We start from the raw sequence: 15,000 nt of genomic DNA, 5'->3' as shown, positions 1-15,000 counted from the left end.
AGGAGGTGAAGGAGGAGGAGGAGATTCTCCTTCGTGATAGAGACATGTTTTCAGGTATTACCCAGCCGTGGACAGGTACGGGCTCTTAGAGCGACGTTACGAGCGCCTTGGAACGCAAGCTCGCTCTTAATCTGGAGACACCAAACCTCCTTGGCCTCTCTCTCTTTCTCTCTCTCTCTCTTTTCTTTCTCTCTCTCTCTCTCTCTCTCTCTCTCTTTCTTTCTAACCTTTCCTCTTCTCTTCACTTTTTCTCTTTCTTCATTGAAATATTCTATGTAATTATGTATCTTAACGATTTGCGTTTTTAGATAATTCCTTCTTAATCTATCGCAGATTCCTTTTATATTGACGCACAATTCTCTTATGTGCTTTTAGTGGATTTTCAACATATATAATATATACATATATACATATATATATGTTGAAAAAAAAATGAAAAAAAAATGTATCAATACTAATGATCAAAAAAAGAAACCATTTAGATTTCGAAGTTGCATGTGTAAATACGTAATGTGCACTCGCAGATACGAAATTGTTCTCTTATCTTAACAACATCGGTGTTAAATTCTTCTAACGAATGTTTGATCGTCCCGGAAGTCGACAAAGTCCTAAGGAAAAGAGTCGCCTCGTTAATAATGGTAGAATGTCGAATATGCACGAAGGGCGCCACCAAGGCTTCCTCCACTCTTTAGTCAAAGATACGTGACGTTTATTGCGAAGGACGGTATCGTAAAGGTATACCAGTTCGGTATATACCTCTCTCTTTCTTTATTTCTTTTTCTCAGTCATATCTTTTTCAAGTGCTCCTGCCTCCGATTCGGTGGGCGTAAATGCGAAACCTCCTCTTTCTATCTCTTACTTTTAACTTTTTTTTTCTTTCCTTCCCTCTCTTTCTTCTTCGAGTCGTGATTCTCGGTAACGTTACGCGCACACACGTATAAACATACACACACGTGTATACGCGCGTATACACATGTACATACAGACACGCGGGTAGAGGAACACGTATACAACCATACGCGGAACGACCGCAAGAGAGAGAATTTCCTCGTCTCACCGGCCGATCGCCGCCCGTAATGATCCGTGCGGTTTTCATTGGCGTGAAATACGCGACGTTTACACGCTCGTTTCGTTTGCCTGCCTTATGGCAGCAGGTATATTCCTCGTGAGCCGTATTCCACCTTTCCAGTATGGAAAACCGGCCACCATCGACCTTACGAGAGCCAAGAAAATGGAGCGATTTCGTCGATATCCTTCGTGACTTTCTCGACAATTCTCTGCAAAATATATACATATACGTACATACATTTATATATATATATATATATTTTTTTTTTTCTTCGATACCTTACATCAGCTTACTTTTTCTTTCTTTCTTTTTTTTTTTTTTGTTTCTATGAAATACTATAACATACGATTTATTTACTCATTTGAGGTACGTAATCGTCACTGTCAATGTCAATTTCGAAAAGAATTCATTATTACTTTTTCATTTGCTTCTATTATATAACAAAATGAGAAAATCAGAAAGGGAGAGAGAGAGAGAGAGAGAGAGAGAGACATAGATAGAAAAGGTTAGAAAGATCAGTCGTTTATAAAGTCAATGCGTAACCCGACCTGACTACAGGCATGTCCCGCAGGTCGTAGCCTGCTGTTTTTATCTGACCATATTTCAGGATGATTCCACGTTTAATGCCTCCCTCGCCGGCGAGCCCATCTTGATTCTTACGAGCCAATGCCATGGCCACGGTGACAACTTAACCCGCTATGTCTTCCGAGTACGGTGCCGCGAACATCGACTTTACGGCATAATAGTTTACGCGTCGAATCTATATCTCCTTTCTATCTTCGAAATGATCTCACGAGTATTCAATCTTTTCTTACGAGACGGACAACGATATAATGATTTACGACCGGTGGTGTTACGATGATCGAGGGTTCGACGATTCCAAAGTCCATTTTCTCTTTTATTTTTATATGAACCAACTCAAAGGTTCATTGGAATTAGAACTTTTTAATTGACCCATTCGACCGAACTCAAACTCGCAAAACTACTTAAGAGGTTCCTTTTAAAACACCGGATATGCCTATCTCTCTGGTCGTACGAGTTTATAATCACAGATATTGATCTAGGTAGCTCCTTTCATCGTTATTGCGTCACGCTCGAAAGCACGCAGGATGTCGCCTGGTTCACGAACGGCCCGGGGGCGTTATTTATTCGAGAGAAAAGTCACGTTTCTCGGTCGAGTTTAGCGGCATTGTAAAGATCTCGGTTAAATCGTAACCGGCACCGATAATGGATTTCTAGCTGCTAAGGTGGCAGCCGATCATTACCGATCGGATTCATGTACGGCAGTCTATCATGTCGTTATCGAGACACTCGGTGAGCCGGGCCTCATATACAATTTCCGACCTTTTTATCGAGGCGTGGAATCGAGATGATGAATCGGTTTCTATATCCGAGCGTATAAAGGGAAACTCGCGCGCGACTCGTCAAAACAGAGAGAAATAGATAAAGAGAGAGAGAGAGAGAAAGAGAGAGAGAGAGAGAGAGAAAGAGGTGAGAAGTCGTGTAACTCTCTAAGCGAACGTCGTGACTCCTGACGATACTTAAATTCCTCGATCTGCCCATTGATCTTTTGATCCCGTGCTCGTCGACGCATGAACAGGAAAAGAAAAAGAAGAAAAAAAAAGAAGCGGTACACCGCTTCACCTCGGAACTCGACCTCTGCATCCTTGCTCTACGCTCGTTTCGTAATAAAATTCTTTGGTTATATCAGCTTATTTCGAACGAAATAGTGTGTGTATGTGTGTGTGTGTGTGTGTGAGAGAGAGAGAGAGAGAGGAGAAGAGGAAGAGAAATTAATACGAAATCCAAAGTACGTCGATCCGGTCTGTTAAACTACGACGAAAAACGGCCAAGCCTTGGCGATTTATTCGATTCCTTCTCGAAGGAGTTGAATATGTTTGCGAGAAGCAACGAGTTTCTCTTATTTCCTTAAACGATCTCGGCGTAACTTTTAAATATATTTTTACGGTCACGGTAGAAGTCGCAAGCGGGTCAAGGGAAGTCGGGTCATTTTTGTATCCCATTCATTTTTCTTTTCTTTGTTTTTCATCTAAGAGATACTGTAGATATTATCGTAAAGGTTGCACATTAGGTAAAGATCGCGATTAAAATTGTGACCTTTAAGATCGCTTGTACGCTCGCTGACTCGGTCTCTATGTAAGTTACGTTGGTATCTATCGTAGAAGTTTGTGCCAGCTTCGTTAGTCTTTGGCTAATCGTTTTATACGCGTTCTATCCTATTTCTAGATGCTAGTAAATTATATTTCTCGCGTTTAGTAGATGCACGGAGCTCATTAGGTACGATAAGAATTTCACGGGGATTCTTGATCCGGTCTGATCCTATCCTATCCTATCCCATCTTATCCTATCCATTATCCATTATCCAAGTCCATAGTCATAACGTACACGTACGTAAAATTATTTCTTTAGGCTTGGCTCGAATTATAAAGCGTATAACTGGGGCTTACGGAACCTTCCTAACTTCGTACGAAGGAACGTTGCGAAATACTTTGAAAGAGGTAGTCGCGTTCCAACGAGAGCTAGAGGACGATCGGTAGAGTTCTAGACAAGAAAAGCTCGCACTCACGGTATTACGTCTTGCGATAGAAGAAATGGCGTGGCACCGAGCAATCCGTACATAGTCTAGCGTCCATGACCAGTTTAAGTCGGTGTGCGTGCTCGAGTAGTCCAAGACTTGTACAAAGTTGCGAGTTATTTCTATGTGTAAGTGGATATACGCATTCTCTCTTTCTCTCTCTCTCTCTCTCTCTCTCTCTCTCTCTCTCTCTATCTATCTATCTACCTATCTATCTATCTATCTATCTATCTATCTTTCCTTCTCAGTCTCTCTCTTTCTCTCAGTTGTTTTGCGAGTACATAGGTAGACGTTCATCGAGCGAATGAAAACTCAGCTTATAGTTCCAGCTTGCCGGTGTGCGCCTCGAGGTTGAGCCAAGGTGGCGGCCCCAGGGCGTCGGGTCACCCAGATTTCAATCTAGATACAGCATTCCTCGGTTAATTAGTACTGGCTGACTGGCCGTGAGCCTCCATCATTGGGACGAACTCTCGACGCGTAGCATCCAACGAGACCGTGGCTCTTCTTAACGCCAACCAACCAACCAACCAACCAGACTCTCTCTATTTCTCTTTCCTTTTCTTTCTTCATCTCTCTTTCCCTTTGAAAACATGTGTGCACACAGGAGCGTACACGCGATGCTTCGCCGGAGAAAGAGAGAGAGAGAGAGAGAGAGAGAGAGAAAGAGAGAGAAAGAAAATCTTTCGTGTTTGCGCTCGACGGTAGCACCAGTGGCGAAGAGTTTCGACGTCGTTCAGGTAGTTCGAGCTATCGACGAACTAACTCTATGTCTTCCTTCGTTTCTCGTCTCTCTTCTCTTCTTATTTCCTTCTACGTTTCCATGGATTCTCTACGTCCCAGTATTCCTCGATTTTCTTCTTACGATACCTTCACGATAATAGACTAGCGGAGATCATTTCAGTAAGACTCGATTAGACTTTCGGTATATCGGTACACCTTCTTATCCTTCTCCTCCCTCCCTCTCGTAAATCTTCGTAAGATGGAAGTTGAAGAGAGAGAGAGAGAGAGAGAGAGAGAGGGAGAGAGACGTCCGGCTTTACCTGTCTATATTCACCGTGAAACGTTTCACTTGGCTGATTTATGCGCTCGAGACAAGACTATGTCGAATCACGCCGTGGTATTTTCGTTCTGTCTTACCACGAAGATATATTCCATTTTCAAATCGAGATAATAAAAACGCGCGTGTGTGATGAGAAACATATCCCGATTTATTATGCCCATATCATTTCATATAAATGCATTTGAAACATGCATTGGAGAATGGAAGCGTGTAGAAAATCGACGGTAATACATAGTCATATGGTGTATATATATATATATATATATAAATATCTCAGATGATTTTTCTTTTTTTTTTTTTTTCTCATCGGAATTGGAATCGGAAAAATTAAATAAATACGTTTCTCTCGATGCGCAAGAGCATATTTCACACGTCGGAAAGCACGAAGAGGGACTCAGGAACGTTCTTGGCTTCCGGGTAAAAGCAGAAACGATACGAGTCTGATATCTTCGTCCGGTCTTAGAAGCGAGCGTAACTCTTGTCTGTCCTTGTATGTATCTGTATTTTATTCAAAGACAAGAAGAAACGTAAGACAGAGAGAGAGAGAGAGAGAGAGAGAGAGAGAGAGAGAGAGAGAGAGAGACAAGCAAAAAGTTTCGTTGTATCCTAAGAGCAACGTCGTGCCGATCGATCGCCGTCTTTCGATTCCAAAGCGAGCGCTCGCTCGTACGAGAGAACTTCTCGCTTCTTCCTGCCGCACGACACCGTACGTCCCTTCTTTTTCTCTGCTCGCTTCTGTCACCCTCTCTCTCTCTCTCTCTCTCTCTCTCACCATCACCAGTAACTATAGCTACTAAGTCTCTCTGACTTCTCTTCTCTTCTCTTCTTCTATCTTCCTTTCCTAGGCGAGAGAACGCCCGGAGAGTCAGTTGCGTCGCTAAGATTTATCGCGTCTCTCGACGTGCCACGCTCGAACTGCCTCTCGTTTCGTATAAAATGAAATTGTCGAATCGAATTTTATTATGTTACAGCTAAATTTCTTTTCTGACTTATAACTATCGATTTAGATTATCAATTTGTGATCGTTACGTTCGATTCATGGATAATGTTAACGATTGAACTTATCTCATCGTCGTTGTCAAATTAATGTTTCTTCTTTTTCTTTTTTTCTTCCTTTTCTTTTTCTTTCCTATATAACTCTATGTTTAAAGATTAATAAAAACGATAAATGACATAAAAGCGAGAATTTTAATCGTGAGAGAATTACACGTTAAAACAAATTATAGATCATTAAATCAATTCGAAATACGTTTCGTGGATGAATTAAAGGATAAAATTAGATAGGTATATCCTTTATCTATTATTATTTCCAGGATTTATAAATTTTTATTTTCTTTATTTTTTTTTTCTTCTTTCTTTTTCTTTCTTTTCTTCTTCTTCTTCTTCTTTTTCTTTTTTATTTATTTATTTCTTTTTTTTTTTTACGGACTTTAAAACATCTTATCTCCAGTACCGAACAAGGATTTGCAAAGATTCGCGGTGAGAGTAGATTCGCGGAGGTAAGATTAAAGAGAGACGGCCGATCTCTTCCGAGGAATCAAGATCTTAAGAACGCGACCGAAGTTGCTTTAAGGTCGAGGAAACAACATGCAGGACAGACAGCAGCGCGAGTACGCTGCACAGCAGGCTGCAGGAGCAATCTCTTGGACAATTAGCCCGCAGTTCGTGACGGGTCCCTCCTTCTTGGTCCTCTCTTAGTATACCCTTCTTCTTCTTCTCTTTCTCCTTCTCCTTCTCCTTCTTCATCCTTTCGTTCCATCCTCTTCTCCTCTTATACTCTCTTCCAATTGGCAGCCTCGCCCAACAATCTTCTTTCTCCCTCTTCCTCTCTCTCTCTCTCTCTCTCTCTCTCTCTCTCACTCTCTCTCGTTCTTTCGAAAGAGAGTGACTGGCGTCGTGTCGCTCTTCTTTCAAAGAAAAAGATAGACAGATAGATAGATAGATAGATAGACAGAGAGAGAGAGAGAGAGAGAGAGAGAGAGAGAAAAAGAGAGAGTGAGGAGGGAAGAGAAGAAAGAGAGAGTTCCAGATCCTCCACCTTTCTACCTGCCGTTTATACCCTAATGACCTGGCAGGTGCAGCATCGGTGTGTGGGGTGCCACCCGGTACGTGATGCCTCCGAAAATCTCCGTAAGATAGACGATGCCGTCGAATGACGTTTTTTCCTTCTCTCTCTTTCTCTCTCTCTCTCTCTCTCTCTCTCTCTCTCTTTCTTTTTCTCTTTCTCTTTTTCTCTGAGTATAATTCTAGAAAATGCATGCTCGAGATAATTGGATCGAAATGTAGAGAATGTCGTACGATCGTTAAAGTAAAAATGATTCTTGTAATTGTTTTTACGAGCGATTTTTGTTTTTCTTTTTCTTTTTTTTTTTTTTTTCACTGAATTTTCAAGCGAAAATAAAAGAAAGGAAGTAAGGAAGGAAGGAAGATAGATGAAGAGAAAGAGAGATAGATAGAGAGAGAGAGAGAGAGAGAGAGAAAAAATCATATCGATGAATAGCACGCGCGCGCGGGCGCGCGCTTGGCCAGACGATAAAAATAAACTGGCAAACGAACGTGGCTCCTAAGTTGGATGCTAATAAGTAGTCGTCGCAAGAACTCGTCTCAACCATCTGAAGTGTCTCTTTACAAATAGAGCTCGACGTTAGAATTCTAGAATTGGATATGGATCGCTTCGTCTGATCTATTTCTCTTTTTTCTTTCTTTCTTTCTTTTTTTTTTTTTTTCTTTTTGTTCGTTCTCTCCTTCATCTCTCTTTCTCTCTGTCTCTCGGTCTCCCTAAATCAACTATCAAGAAATCGTCGTGTTTAAAATGACCAGAGGGAAAGAGTGGACGTTTAACGATTAGTATTGCGAAAATCGCCGCGTGTCTCTCTGCGGGGTTACAACGAGAATCGATGGCGATAGAATGAGAAGGAAAGGAGAAAGGATATACCTCGTTGTTTCTTGCGGAATAATAATAAGGCACGCACGCAGGGTGTCCTACCTCCCGTTTGACCTCCCCCTTTTTGCTTATTGTCGGTGGCTTCGAAGAAAACGCGTGACTCTCCTGACAAATTGGCCTACTACTCCGAATGAAGAGAAAGAGGAGAAAATAGCTGTGAGAGTGCAAAAGGGAGAGAGAGAGAGAGAGAGAGAGAGAGAGAGAGAGAGAGAGAGAGAAAGAGAGAGAGAGAGAGAGAGAGAGGGATAGATAGAAAGAAAGAAAAGGAAAAAGAGTGAGAAAGAGAGAGGGGGGGGAAGAGGCGGAGGAGGTTGCACATGGTTGGGATCTACGGGCCGCGATCGCTCAAAGTAATTAATTATCGAGCGCGTTCTTCCTCCTAGGAGATCGTGCCCGATCGAAGGCTGCCTTCGAGCGAGCGAGCGAGCGAGCGAACGAGCGAAAGAGAAACAGGGAGCGTGGGCGAGGTGAGAACGATCCATTCATTTTACACAACGTACAACATACATACAAACAACATACAACCGAGCAGTGACTTCGTCTTATCGTCTCCTTCGCGATACCTAACGATTCTTCCTTAGATTTTTGATGTATTTTTTTGTTCTTTCTCCTTTTATTTATTTTTTTTTCCTCTTTTCTTTCTTTCTTTTTTTCTTTTTTTTTTTTTTTCTACTCCACCTGGAAGTTATCGTCAGTATTTATTACGTTGTACGTACGTATTGTACTTACCTAGGTATGTACTTAAATACATTCATAGATACGTTGGTATGTATAGATATCACTCGACAACCCGTGGAAAGGGAAATGTTTCCGTGAGCAACGAGATCGGGGAGGATCCGTTCGTTAATGGGCCACAGCACCCGTTGATTTCTGCGAAGTGATTAATTATCGAAAGCTCGCTACTTCTTACGGGGAAGCGTCGCGCGCCTTGGGACGAGATAAGAAAGCGAGAAGGAAAAGAGAGAAAGAAAGAGAAAGAGAAAGAGAGAGAGAGAGAGACAGAGAGAAAGAGAGAGAGAGAGAACGTGGGCGAGGTGCGAACGATCCATTAATTACGGTCTCGTACATAGTCGAGAGGACGTTCGATCGTATACCTCGATTTCCTTCTTTCCTTGCAAACTCTAGCGTTCGTAGCGTATCTTTTTCTTTTTATTTTCTTTCTTTTCTTTTTCTTTTTTTTTTTTTTTTTTTTTTTTTTCTTTTTTTTTTTCTTCCTTTTTTTTCCTTTGCCAAATGCTGCTTCCTCAAAGGGATATTTTTATTCTTGTAAAGGATAACAAGGAGTTTTCTATTATGGAAAAGTCATGTGAAATAAATAGACATATGATCGTATCGATTACTTTAGACAGCAAGTAGAACTCTGAAGTAACATGATTGTAAATCAGAAGTGGAAACTGTTACATCGTCTCTCTCTCTCTCTCTCTCTCTCTCTCTCTCTCTCTCTTTCTCTTTCTTTCTCTCTTTATCTTTCTCTTTCTTTCTCTTTCTCTCTCTCTCTCTCTCTCTCTCTCTCGTACGCGTGATATAAATTGTGGTCCAGAGTGCAGTTCGTCCAGTTTACGAGATAATTTATCGTTCTCAGAGAGCAGTATCTCAGCTTCTGTTATAGACGTAAGTACATGTACGTGCTTACGTGTCGCGAAAGGATATCTTGTAAGTGTCCTACGTTGACTGTGAACAATGCGATAAACACGTTGCTACTTGTGAACCCTCGTTTAATAAAAATCGAAATATCATTACTGATTTCGAATAAACAGATGGAGAGAAACAGAGAGAAAGAGAGAGAGAAAGAGAGAGAGACTAATGCAACATCATCCTTTCATCTTTTGATCATCTTGATCGAAAAAAAATTCATCGGTCCTCCTTTCACCGTCCCTCACCATGGTACGATCCGTTCTAGTAGTCGCTTCTAATATCGGCGAATGCGCGTCGTAGGAACCGGTCGTAGCAACCCCAAGGCAGGTTCGAGAGCGACACTAATCCCTTAATATCACCTTACAAGGCGTCTCGCGACGTGGCCGCGTGTCACGTTATGGAAGACACGACGGGAGTCGCACCGCCCTATCGCCGTCCTGGAATCTCACAGAGAGAGAAAGATAGATAGATAGAGAGAGAGAAGAGAAAGAGAGAGAGAGAGAGAGAGAGAGAGAGAGAGAGAGAAGTGAAGAGGGTGAAGGGTGGGGGAGAAGGGAGAGGACATCGATCGACGATATCCGTGTAACAGACGAGTACACGTACCACCTTCCTTCTCCTCCTCCTTCTCTTCTCTCCTCCTCCTCCTCCTCCTCCTCCTCCTCTTTCTTCTCCTTTTATTTGATTTTTTCCTTTGCGGTTTGGTCCAGAGCCTCGCCCTCAGCATCGCGTCGTTTTTCAATCTTCCCTTCGGAACGAGAAAGACAGAGGGAGAGGGAGAAAGAGAGGGAGAGACGCGTCTTCTTAAGGCACACGCACCGAGTGTGCGTGTCACGCGAGACGAAGGATAAGGAGGGTGAAGAAGAGAACGAGGAGAAGGGAGAAAGAGAGGACCGAGTTCGAAGCTTGGCAGAGGACATGACCTCGGAGAAACCTTCGTGACCTGAACCGGTCCGCCTCGTGTTCTATGTGGGACAGGGGCTCTCAACTATTTTACTAAAGTCTTATATTTTCTTTCTTTTCATCTCTCTCTCTCTCTCTCTCTCTCTCTCTCTCTCTCTCTCTTTCTTCTTCCTCTTAAATTCCATAAGATGAATGATCCATTTGTCGATCTTTACTCGATCGGAAAATCAATATCATAGCCAAAGAAAGGTCGTTCAAGAGAGTTTCATAGAAGCTCCGAAGCGGAATTATTAAGAAATTAGCGATGTACATAAGTTTTAATATCGGGCTGTGTAGACCACGAGATTGTATATTACGTATCGTATCATATTATTAAGAAACCCGTTCCTAATTACAGTAGGCATTCCTAAGAGGTAACCGGCACGTAGTAAAACCCAGTCCAGATCTTACTAATAAACCGAATGGTTCTCGTTCAGAAACGCAAGGCCGTATCGAGTATACCGGAAGTCATTGCGTCTTAGTAGAAGGATCGATAACGAAGTCGAGGGCTCTCCTAATGACAAATTACAAGAGCGAACGTCGTTAAGGTTTAAAGCACGTTCTACGCAGGCCTCGGGATCGAGAAGCGTGCTTCTCGGCTATTTCATTTGCCTTAGCGTAACGAAGCGTTTAAAACTACCGTACGTTTCGTATAAATCCATCGGAAACAAGAAGTCGCTTCTAGTATATCGATTAGGACTTTAACGATTGTTCGTAATGACGTTCGTTGACGGGATCTTTTAGACATTTCTTTCTTTCTTTTTTTTTTTTTTTTTTTTTTTTTTTTTTTTTTTACTATTCTTTCTTTTCCATTTTTTTCTTGTTTCTTCTTTCCCGAACATTTTCAAAGAGCTATAATTTATAATAAACTCTTTCGATGTGCTTTATACGAAGCACAGTCGAACGAATTTCCGAGAAATCAAATGTGTCTCTCTCTCTCTCTCTCTCTCTCTCTCTCTCTTCCTCACACACACACACACACACACACACATATATATATATATACGAAGAAGAAACGTGAAGTTACTCTTTCGCAGGATATTTCACGGATGGTAAATTTTCTAGAGATACGCGGGAGAGGAGAGATACGTGGCCCGAGATATAGAGGACGGTGGAGATTAGCTCGGTCGACGAACGTGCCTTGGTACGTGCGCATGTCGCTTCTTGCATAGTGCAGCACGTCGCAAAAGTCAGAGGTGACGTGTCACCGAAGGTGACGACGATTCCACGCTTTCGTTGTGCAACCAACAACAAGCACCGATACGTAAAAGAACAGACTTAAAGTCACACGCAATCAATGAATATAATATATGAGCGCGTCAAAGATCGTTGCTAATAACTCCGATCTCGTGTCATTAAGGTGAAGATAAGATTTTTCTAAGAAAGACAGACAGAGAAAGAGTGTGTGTAAGAGAGAGAGAGAGAGAGAGAGAGAAAACCTTTACCACATTCTGTTCTTTCCAATTGATCTTTTTTTCGTCTTCCGTGATAAAGATTACGTAAACGCTAAGTTACATACCTATGTGTTTGCCTTGTATTTTATTGTATTTCCTTTACTATCCATGCTCCCACCCACCCCATTTGTTACACAATAAAATAAATTTACTTTAACGAGCAACGAAGGTATCTCAATTCCTTCACTTATCATCAATGCATCTTTGTTTACGTCGAATTATCCCAAGAGTACGGGATGTATTCGAGACGTCCATCGTTTGTCTTTAACTACTTAATTATCTATTCACTGTTGCATCTATTAACTCCTTCGTCATTTTTCTCTTCCTTTTTTCTTTTTTTCCTTTTTTCTTTTTTTTTTTCTTTTTTTTTTTTTTTCAATTTTATTTTTATTTTTGTTTTTCATCGTACGTACGGTCTATCCGTTACAAGATCGTAGGTGAAAAAGAATGCTCCCGTACCGAAGTTCTGTCTCTAATGTGACATTTACTTCGCGATGATAGCGCATCCTCGTAATGGAGAGATGCGAGAGTGGATAAAAAAGGATGGGTTAGAAGAGAATGACATCGAGTGAGCGTGCGCATTGTGCATACACACGCATGGAAGGACAACTCGCGGCGAGATGTGTGCGTAGCGAGGTTCGTCGTAAATGTCTTCATCCGTAAGATATGAGATACCGTGGGCGTCTAAGGATACACACGTCCAATGCGTGCACACACACACACACACACACACAAACATGCATATACGCACGCAAGCAAGCAAGCACACATACATACGCACGTACACGCTAATACATAGACAAGACGAGACCTCTTTCGTCTCGCTCGACCGTCCACTTTCAATTTTATTGGACATTTATGGAAAGTGCCAGTGATGACGGTGGAAATTATATGAAAGAGATATACCTGAATGTTTAGCTTTTCTTCTATTGTCACGTTATTCGTGGTTATATTTTGCCAGATAACGGACGACGTTAGAATCCCGCGATGGATATCTTTTGTAATCGAAAAAGTTCAAAATGGCAAGAGAATGTATCGTCGATAATGGTACCTTACCTATTTACTTACTGTACATAATATTCTGATTCTATTCGATGTTTTCTTTCTTTTTTTTCTTCTTCTTCTTCTTCTTCTTCTCTTTCCGTGAAAATTGACCCCCTCAAAAAAATGAGGTTATCGTATCATCACTAGTTTAGAAAAGAATATTATTGTTGCTAGTCTGAATCTGTTTTAAACTCTAAAGTAAATTTGAGCTTAGGTATGCGAACGGAGGCAGGGCGAACCGGCTGACCCTTCCGCTCGTGTTCCCAGAGCGATGAAAATTCCAAAGAGGGTCAGAGCGGACTTAGAAAGACTCTCTCGGGCCGTACGTGTTGGCGTTGCACGTGGGTTGGGCACACACGGTGGGTAAGCTAGCGCACAATGATATACCTCGAGGCCGGTTTACACGGCTATAGGTCGAGACCTCGTCGTGTCAGAGGTGAGGCCGCACCCTGCGCATTGTGTCCTGCCCACGTGACCGACGTACACGTCAAAATCCTTACTTTTTCCATTGTCGAGACTCGTCTCCTTCCGTTTTATAAAATCTATCGATACTTAATCCCAATTCCTTGTTTAAAAAAGAATTTTCGAATAATTCTTTTCGTATCATTCAATGACAATATTTTTTCTTTTTCTTTTTCTTTTGTTCTTGAAGAAAACTTCTACTTGCGAATTATTTTATCACAAATCTAATCTCAAAAGATAGAATAATATCTTGCGAAATTTCTATGACATAAACTATACTTCTACTGACACGTGGATTCTTCGTTTTTTGTTTCAGGTAAGCAGAAACTTTCGTACGGAATATCAAGAGGTCCGATAAACCTCACGTCTCAAGGGAGAAAGAGAAAGAGGAAGACAGAGAGAGAGAGAGAGAGAGAGAGAGAGAGAGGGAGAGAGAGAAAGAGAGAGAGAGAGTGTGTGAGCGAAAGAGAGTGAAAGAGAGTGAGAAAGAAGCGCTGGATTACTTGTCGCTTTTGTGGGAATTGCATTTTAAGGTATATTTAAATGTCAAGCTTCGATGGGTTCAAGAGAAAAAGAAAGAGAGATAGATAGATAGATAGAGAGAGAGAGAGAGAGAAAGAGAGAGAGAGAGAGAGAGAGAGAGAGAGAACGCATCGAGTAAGTGAACGCATCGAACATGGGATTTATTAAACTAATAAACGGTTCCGGTTTCGTGTTTCGCGGTGGGCGTCTTCGAGGAAACCCGAAAGGAATTCTCACCCTTTCGGAAAGTCTTGATCCCGTGAAGTCTCAAGGGAAAAGCCGAGTCGTTAGCTAGAATATGCCTAAAGATACATTATCGTCGAAAGATTTATGAAAGCGTTAACCTTTCATGTCTGATTTAAAGGCTTCATATATATATGTATATATATATATATATATATATATATATATATACACACTTTCTTCCCCTCGATTTTCTTGTTTTTTTCTTTTTTTTTTTGCAAAAGAACATCTTTTAAAATTAATCGATTGAGTACGTCAAAATTTTTATTAATAGGAATCGCTGGAAGAACATCGAAAAGAACGTGCAGTTTTCTCGTGCAATCATGCAATAAAAACGGCACATAAATGCGAACGTCGGATCTAATTAGCGAGGCGTGACCGTAATCGTATCGACTTTCATTCGATCTCTCATTTGCCACGATTTAATAGAAAATAATTTAATCGTTAATCTGAATCTTTCAATAAATCGATAATATTAAGCTAGGATTGTTGCATGAACATTATTGAATTTCCTGGTAAATTTTATGGTAGAACTAGAGCATAACTTTGTAAAATTTGTTCTGCATTCGTCGTTGGTAAATCGTTCGAGATGGTTAATATCGATCAAGACGAACGTGCATATCTCGTTAATATCGCATTTTCACATTACCTTCCGTCGTAGTTCTCGTCGAACTCGTTATTTCCAGACGAACGGTACGACGAATCGACGAGGATCGATCGATCAATCGATCGATCGTACGGGCACGTTCCTCTCTCGTCAGAATTTATAGAAGCGCTAACCTTTCGCGTTTTCACCGTGCTCGAGGTTCTTCCTCCCCTCTTCCCTCCTGAATTCTCCCTTTCCCCTTTCCCATCCCTTCCATCGATTCTCGTCACGAGTCACGGTACTCTGCTTTTTTTTTTTTCTTTCTTTCTCTCACCGTAGTACTATTTCTCTCTCTCTCTCTCTCTCTCTCTCTCTCTCTCTCTCTCTCTCTCTCTCTCTCTCTCTCTGTCTCTGTCTCTCTGTTCCTCTTACCTCTTTACGCCTTC

General features: G+C 41.5%; 1 protein-coding gene across 7 annotated transcripts in view; it reads left to right on the top strand.

The window, feature by feature from the left end:
• LOC124952369 (mediator of RNA polymerase II transcription subunit 25-like) overlaps positions 1-15,000 on the top strand; it is a 168,364-nt gene that overhangs the window by 86,775 nt on the left and 66,589 nt on the right. For 3 of the 7 annotated variants that reach the window (XM_047502126.1, XM_047502128.1, XM_047502129.1), the window contains one exon: positions 8,053-8,136. The exons of the other annotated variants lie outside the window; for them this stretch is intronic. In XM_047502126.1, the coding sequence (XP_047358082.1) occupies positions 8,053-8,136 (84 nt within the window). The remainder of the gene's footprint in view (positions 1-8,052; positions 8,137-15,000) is intronic. 7 annotated transcript variants of the gene reach the window in all.

Source organism: Vespa velutina, chromosome 10, assembly GCF_912470025.1.
Source record: "Vespa velutina chromosome 10, iVesVel2.1, whole genome shotgun sequence".
NCBI classification, from domain to species: domain Eukaryota; kingdom Metazoa; phylum Arthropoda; class Insecta; order Hymenoptera; family Vespidae; genus Vespa; species Vespa velutina.
This window is presented reverse-complemented; position numbering and strand designations above follow the sequence as displayed.